At 36.4% G+C, this 8,265-nt stretch overlaps 1 protein-coding gene across 1 annotated transcript; it reads right to left on the bottom strand.

Annotated features, from left to right (window-relative positions):
- Positions 1-3,236: 3,236 nt before the first annotated feature.
- On the bottom strand, positions 3,237-4,795 carry LOC118483979 (receptor-like protein 6). The gene is made up of 2 exons (XM_035979810.1): positions 4,261-4,795; positions 3,237-4,048 (listed from the first exon to the last, which is right to left on the bottom strand). The coding sequence occupies exons 1-2, from the start codon at positions 4,793-4,795 to the stop codon at positions 3,237-3,239; spliced, it is 1,347 nt and encodes a 448-aa protein (XP_035835703.1).
- Between the last annotated feature and the right edge of the window lie 3,470 nt (positions 4,796-8,265).

Here is an 8,265-nt window from a genome sequence, read left to right as displayed (position 1 = left end):
GTGTTTTTGTCTTTTTTGGTTATTAATATTTAACAAATCAGATTTTTTTACAAAAAAACAATTTTTTTATAGATTTTCTTACAAAACAGATTTTAGCTCCCCGGTTAAAATTTTACCCCCCGGTTTTAAACATTTTTACGCCCCGGTTTTAAACTTTTTTACGACCCGATTTCGGGTTTATGAATTTTTTTTTACGGCAAAAATTTATTACGACAAACATTTTTTTACAACAAATTTTTTTTTTACAACAAAATTTTTTTTTACGGCAATAATTTTTTATGGCAAAAATTTTTTTACGACAAAGGTTTTTTTTTCGACAAAAACTTTTTTGCAGCAACATTTTTTTACGGCAAAAATTTTTTTACGACAAAAAATTATTTACGGCAAAAATTTTTTTACGACAAACATTTTTATATGACAAAGGCAAATTTTTTTTTTTGCGCCAACTTCGGTATCAAAACTCAAAACCCGACCCGGTTCCGGGTTTACGAAATTTCAGAATCTTTACAAAACGAACTCAACCAAAATCACGACTCATATATGTTTCAGATAAGTTGGTACTTGTCATCATTGACTGAAAAAAAAGCCAACAACAAAAATCAAAACTATGTGTGGATCTTGAAAAAAACAGGGTTTGGCTCAAAGTTTCTAGAAAATCATGGCTGCAAAGTGGGGTTGCAGGTCGAAAACCCACCCTCCGCCATCGTCATCAATTGTCAGAAAAAATGTTTCGAACTATCACTGCCAACTCAACCCACTCTAAGTTTCAAATCTAAAACACTACAGTAAACAAACAACTAAACACAATCAACTATCAAGATAAAAAACAACCATCAATCAAAAGATTCAATAAAAGGAACTCACTTTATGAAAAAAAAAACACTATACAAAATGAAGATAAAAAACAAACCGGAGTCTCATCAACAAACTGGAGTCCCAGCAGCACCACATCAATCAACGGCCATAAAATCAATGGCCAATAATTATGTATGTACTGTTATCGTGGCACCGCCGGCAACACCGGAGACACTTGGGATGAAACAAAGACCACCGGCACCACCGACACCACCGACACCACCAACATATCCACCTCTGCATCCTCTCTCTCTACTGTCTCTCTTTCTCTCTCTTCTAAACTTTCTGTCACCAAATTACACCAAATTGGGGTTCAGTTTTGTAAAAAAAAGCCAAATAAATGCAAAAAAAAGCCCCACCTTTTTAGAACCTTGCTCTTCAAGATCAAGAACGGCCACAAAACTCGAAACCGGACTCTTCCTCTGAGCAAAAGAGAGAGAGAGAGAATTGGTTTTCGAGAGACGAGAGAGAGAGAGAGAGAGAGAAGAGAGAGAGAGAGAGAGAGAGAGAGAGAGAGAGAGAGAGTGCTTCGCTGCCCCGCGAAGGCCGCAGATGGGCTGCCAACACCCTCACGCCGCCATGGTCATCGCTGTGCACCACATGCCGGCCACTGCATCTTCCTTCTGGCTCTCTCCCCATCTCTCTAACTATATGTGTGCAGATTTTGTGAATGAAAAGAAAAAGGGGGGATATGTTTGGAATGTGTACAAAGGAGAGAGATGATTTTCAAGATCAAGATCTGAGGGAGAGAGAAAACAGACTTGAGTGATAGAGAGAGAAAAAGAGATCTTCTTTTATACACCTCGAAAATGGAATATGTCAGTTTAGTTTATTTACCAAAATACCCCTCCATTATATCACATATTTATTTGTGGTGTCCATTTTTGATTCGTTAAATATTGGTTCTTACGGTTCTCGCAACTATGGGTGGTTTTCATTTGAACCAACCGATCCTTATATATAATATATATATATATATATGTTCAACACAATATAATTTTAGTTTTTAATTTGGCGTATACGGACTCCAGTTGTGCTTGAGTTGCGATCCGCTCCGGTTAAGTAGAACCTTGCCAATCAGCTTCATTAGACCAGTGTTGTGCTACGTTTCCATCTACTTGTGTATGAATGGCAACGGACGGCTAATCCTAATACTATATCAAATTAAGACTTGTTGAAAATACAACAATACGAATACCGGCCTGGGGATTAAATATGGTGTAATATGGTGTATCATCTGTTTTCTAGCTACTTACTAGGTCGATCTTCATTAATATAATGAATCTTCTTTACAATAAAAAAACCTACTTGTGTTCCTACATTTCTAACAATTTGTATGCTTCATTGATATATATTAATTTGCTGAAAAAATAAAAGACACTAGATATCTAAAACATTCTCTGAAGGAAAATCAATAGCAAATATTTGCTAAGATATAGAGTAACACTTATATTTGTATTACATGATTTAAAGATATAATGGGTAAAGTAGCATAACGTGCTATAATTCATCCAAAAGTACAACCATGAAGACGTTAGTTTTTCCTTGTATTCCTTAATGGCCTTACCCAACTGTCGTTTCTCATCCCTAGTCGTTCAATGAACCAATCACCATACCTTGCATAAAGAAGGTTTCCAACAACAATTCCAATTATCAAACCACTTCCAACTCCCAATAGTATCAACATCCAATCAATTATGTCACTAGGCATGAGAGACTCATACTCATTGCTACTTGTCGGGGGAAGTAATACCTTGAACTTTCCACATTCCTTAGACAATGGTTTTCCACACAATCCGGGATTACCCAAGTAGGAATTGCTCTCGAATGTGTTGAATTGTTTCCCTTGTGGTATGTGCCCATCAAGGTGGTTGAAGGACACATTCAGAATAGAAAGGAAACCAAGTTGCAACAATTGTTGAGGGATTTTTCCTGATAGCTCATTTTGGAAAAGATCCAAAGATTCAAGGTATTTTAGGTTTCCAAAAGACGGCAAGATATGACCGGTAAAATGGTTGTTGGAAAGATTAAGAGATTCGAGTCCTTGAAGATCTTGGAGTGATTGTGGGATTTGCCCTTCAAAGTTGTTACATGAGAGATCGATGGCTACGAAGATGTTCAGAATTTTCTTGTACTCTAACTTGACACCTTTGGTTGTTAACGTCATCGAGTATGTAAACGGAAAAGTCCCAAACGAAGTGAAGGGAATGACGGATCCCATAGCAGCTGATCTGCCCTGGTAAACAGATTTCATTGCATTCCAAGTTTGGAATGACTTGTGAGGCAATTCACCACCAAAGCCGTTATTGGAAATGTCTATGATCCGTAGCTTGAGAAACAGCGGGCTAATACTCGAGAGACCTTGAATTGCACCATAAAATTTATTGGACCTCAAAATGAGCACTTGTAGGTTGGGAAGAGTTCCCAACCAAAGCGGAAAAAACATCTTCAAAAGAATTGGCTGCAAGAGAGAGAAACTCTAATTTGATACAATCAGCCAAAGATTTTGACACCTGACCACTAAATTGATTTTTACTCAAATCAATCTTCTTCAAAGGGCTTCCTTGCGTACATGTATTCATCATTGGCCCATGAAAACTATATTGTTTCAGATCTAAAACCGACAGCGAATTGTACAAGTTGCCAAAACAAGAAGGAAGGGTTCTGGTCATCTGGTTAGAAGATAAATCTAGGAATTGAAGGAATTTTAGTTCACATATCCATGGTGGTATTTCTCCATTCAAATAATTGTTTGAGACATCATAAGCAACTATGGTCTGTGGAGACATTGGAAGCCTCCCTTGTAGCTTATTATATGACATGTCAAAGAATTCCAAACAAACCCATGGGAGAAACTGGGGATGCTGATCAAAGCCAGTGATGAAGTTGTTTGCCAGATCAATCATTTGTAATGTTTCTTGGCTGTTATTCCAAATCCAGGTTGGTACCAGGCCTTCAATTTCATTGTACCTAAGAGCTAAGGCTTCCATTTTCGTTTGGAAGCGCAAAAAGGCTGGGAATTCCTTCAAGTTGCATGATGACAATCCTAGAACTAACAGTTCTGGTAGGGTGGCATTGGTGTAGTTGCTGGTGGTTACAAATGACAAGCTATTTTGATCTATACTCAAAGTTTCGAGTTTGTTGAGTCCTGAAAACGAGTCGAGTCCCACTGTGCCATTAAATTTGTTGTAACCTATGGTAAGATACTCGAGACTTTTGAATTTCAAAAAAGAGCTAAATATTGTCCTTGCAATTGATTTATTTTAAGGTCTATCACTATTAGTTGGGTGAGGTTTGTAAATGAAGATGGGATACTACCATAAATAAAATTTTGACTCATTGAGACAATACTAAGTTTGGTTAGGTTTGCAAGATAGGGTAGGATTTCATCGTGTATGTTCATACTATCTAGATACAGTTCATTTAGATTAGTAAGTTTGTTTATCCAACCGTACATGCTTCCTTTCTCAAACTTGTTATAAGCAAGATCCAAAATAGTGAGTTTCGAAAGACTTACCAACGAAGGGACTAATCCGGCTAACTCATTTTTAGAAAGACCCAAGTAAGTTAGCTGTGTCAAGTTAGGGAGTGAACCTGGAATATGCCCTGAGAAATGACAACTTTGAAGGGACAAGACTTTCAGATGGTTAAGATTGCTTATGGATTCCGGTATAATCCCAGCAAAACCAGTTGAAAACAGATATAGCTTCTCAAGTAACGAGGTGTTATGAAATTCAGGTAAGAAACCAGTGAGGTTGGAATTGTTTCCCATGCTAAGATGTTTCAACTTCGGTAGGTGAAATACTGCTGATGGAAATTCATCTCGAAGCTGACAATCTCTGAGTTTGATATGCCTCAAGGAAGAAAAATTGGCCAAGAAACGAGGAACGGAGGAACTAATGTCATCTCCAGAGAGATCGAGGAATTCCAGACTAGTCATGTTTTTCAACAAATACTCAAGCCCAGGATTTTGAAGCTTTAGGGGATTTCTAGATAGATCTAACGAAGAGAGTAGCATTAAGTGTGAGAACTCATTTGGGATTTGGCCATTGAATCCAGAGTAAGAGAGATAGAGGTTTCTTAATTGCTTTAGACGCGCAATCTCATAAGTGTATCGAAATAGGGAGGGGTATTAAAATAAGAGTGGTGTATCGAAATAGAGAGATAGAAACTGTGTGTGTAGGAGACAATCTGGTACACTTCTGCTCCACCAATCTTTTTGCAGGTCAACCAATAACAGACCTTCACCGAAAAGTACTATTCCGGCAAGAATTTCTGCCATGTTTATCACCAGAATATATGGAATTCAAATTTCCAACTCTAAGCGGTTGTTTGGTAGCCTCTTAATGACCATTCAGATGCTACCTCTTAATGGTTTAAAACCTCTGAATGAATAAGAGGTAAACTCAAGTCTGAATGGTTAAGAGGTAACTTCTGAATGGTAAATCATCACATGTCACATTCTTCTACCTTCTCATTGGTAAAATTCTTAATGGTTCCATTAAGAGGTAGCCTCTTAATGACCATTCAGAGGCTACCAAACAGCCCCTAATAAAACTTACTAAAAATCAGGTTTTTTATGATCTTTCACTGTTTTAACAAGTTGTCAACCAAAATTATCAACAAATAACACCATTTTAGTTAGTTTTAGTACAAATAATCATCCAGGAAGGTGGGGTTTCTGTTTTTGTCCAAAAACTCTTCAATAAACACTCAAAAACCACTCAAATCTCACCAATATGCTTGATTTTCAACAGGGAATCGAGCCAAAGCCCTAATACTACTTGTAGGTCCTTATGGAGGATCTTAGAGAGCCTATTCCATGTTTAACAAACAAACATGTGCAGAATCCAAGTTTGTATGCAAATCGAAGCAATAACACAATCAAATACAAGAAAGATATCACACTCAAAGCTCAAGTATTGATTTCAGCAGAATAACAATAAAAAATACAAGTGTTTGCCCTCACTCTCACTGAACTGTGCTCTCTTTACTTGAAACAGAGCCTCTGCTGGTATATATATCCCTTACCAGTAGAGTTACATCAAAACATAAAAAACATAAATGAAACATAACAAAATAGGAGAGAAGCATCGAAATACACACCATATACATCGAAATGTATATTTCTAAAAAGCTATTTCGATACAAGTTCAATCATACAATATAATCCTATTTTGTTATGTATGACTATTTCGAAGACACATATGATATCGAAATACAGTATAATGATGCCACGATGACATCATGATGATGTCATCATGATGTAATCATCCTTCTATCGAGTCGTTCTCATGTCTTCGTGTTCCGTGTGTCGTTCTTCTAGTAGCACGACAGAGGAATGTCATGGCGTCGATCTTGAATCGAACCGAACTTATCCACTACCACACCAAAGTGCATCAACAACGAAAAACAGAATAAAATGGAAAAAAATGTCCATACACACCCCACACCTCGCTAGGCACACCCCATGCCTAAGATCTGAAGACTGCCAGATACATCCAAAAGACCAATGCGCGAAGAATAGAGAAGAAAAGTCAGGCATGCCCCATGCCTTGGCGATACAAGACAAAGAGACTTTCTAGAACATTTGGAAGATCCCGTGGGACCCACAAAATTGACCATAGGTCATGCATCGTGAACTAGGAATAGCCAGTCAACTAGCCAGGCACGAGGCACCACGAGGCACGCCCCCCAACCTATAAATATAAGCCATTCCTTACCGTTTTCACTTGCTCATTTTCTCACATCTTCTCCACTACACACTTCTCTTCTACCCATTATCTCTAATCATTTTAATCATTAAGAAACACTCAAGAATCAATAATGTAATCAAACGTTCTATGAATAATATAATCTTTTCATGTTTGGTAACATCTAGTTCCACGTCCATTATTGGCTAGATTCTTGAGGGTGTTTGGGGAAACTTACCCCCTTGATGTTGTGTTAACTAAAGAAGATCATGGATGAATAGGTGTGTGTGTGTGTGTGTGTCTGTGTATTAATGATTTTAACTAATTAAATAGTTTATTGAAAGGGGGTGAAATAATAATGTCCCCTTTAACTTGGGTCCTTAAAATCAACTAATAATATTACAACGTCATTAATTTGGGTCATTCATGTTTTCTATGTCTATGTAGAGTCAAAACATGTTGATGCTATTAGCAGAGTTTAAAGGTTTTGGATGGGACTTCAAGTTGGGTAAGCTCTTGCCTTTGCGCGGAGATAACACCAAAGTGTAAAGGACTTAGTTTATTTAAAAGTAACTACCTTACTAGAATTGACGACTCACAGACAGACTAACATGGACAAGTAATTTAAATTCTTAAACTATCTAGTTAATACTATATCAGAGCTTGAGTGGCGTTTTCCCTACTGATTCAAAGCGATATAGTCAAGTGTGCTAGGGTCCCTAAAAGGAACTAGACAATATTATGCATTAAAACACGCAGTTCTTCATCTGACAATCGAGCTCATGCAACCCTATGGTCAGGGCAAAATGATTAGATATGAGTGACGCCCTATCCCCTTATAGAATACTAACTAACCCCACGATAAAATGAGTATTTTGTTCTCTTTAATTAGAGTATAGTATTGTGATAGTTTTTTAACTAAAAATTGATACGTTAAGTTTTTGTCAATGTCTAAATGTGAGCAATAACTAAATCGTTAACCGAAGCCAAACTAAAAACAAATGAAACCTAACCGAAAACTGACGGAAATGAATAGAAATCCACCAAAAACTGAATTAATCAAAAACCGATTAAGGGCATGTTTGGCTAAGCTTATTTTAGTTATAAAGGACTTTTGGGAAAAAGACTTATTGACTTATGACTTTTTGAAAAGGAGTTTTAAAAAAAAAGTGTTTGGATTAGCTTATGGGGGTGGGAAAAGCCAATAATAAGTCAATAAGTTTGTTTTTCAAAAAGTGTTTGACTTAGCTTATTGATGTAAAATGACTAAAAACTAATAAGTCAATAAGTTAGTTCAAAAAGTCACAACATTCTAACTTTTTCAAAAATGACTTTTTGATTACTTTTTCTCCCTACTCAAAAAGTCATTTTTGAAAATGACTTTTGCATTTGACAAACACTAAAACTCCTTATTGGCTTTTTGATTAAGTCAATAAGTTGGTTGGAAAGCTTAGCCAAACATGCTCTAACTAAACTCCGAAATAAAGTCAGATTATTGATTTTTTTTTGTTACCATTGTTTGACCAAATTTAACCGAACCAAACCATTCAAATTTTCCTATATTTATAGCTTTTTATACCTTTTAGTTCATGTATTTTTATATAATTTATAATATGAAATATATTTATATGTCCATTGTATGCATTCATACTTCCATTTCATATATTTATACCTTAATTTGATGTATTTTAAGCGTAAGTTTTAGCACATGTTTGGT

The sequence above is a fragment of the Helianthus annuus genome, chromosome 11 (assembly GCF_002127325.2).
Source record: "Helianthus annuus cultivar XRQ/B chromosome 11, HanXRQr2.0-SUNRISE, whole genome shotgun sequence".
In the NCBI taxonomy this organism is placed as follows: Eukaryota; Viridiplantae; Streptophyta; class Magnoliopsida; order Asterales; family Asteraceae; genus Helianthus; species Helianthus annuus.
Note: the sequence above shows the minus strand (reverse complement) of the source record. Positions and strands in the feature narration are given on the sequence as shown.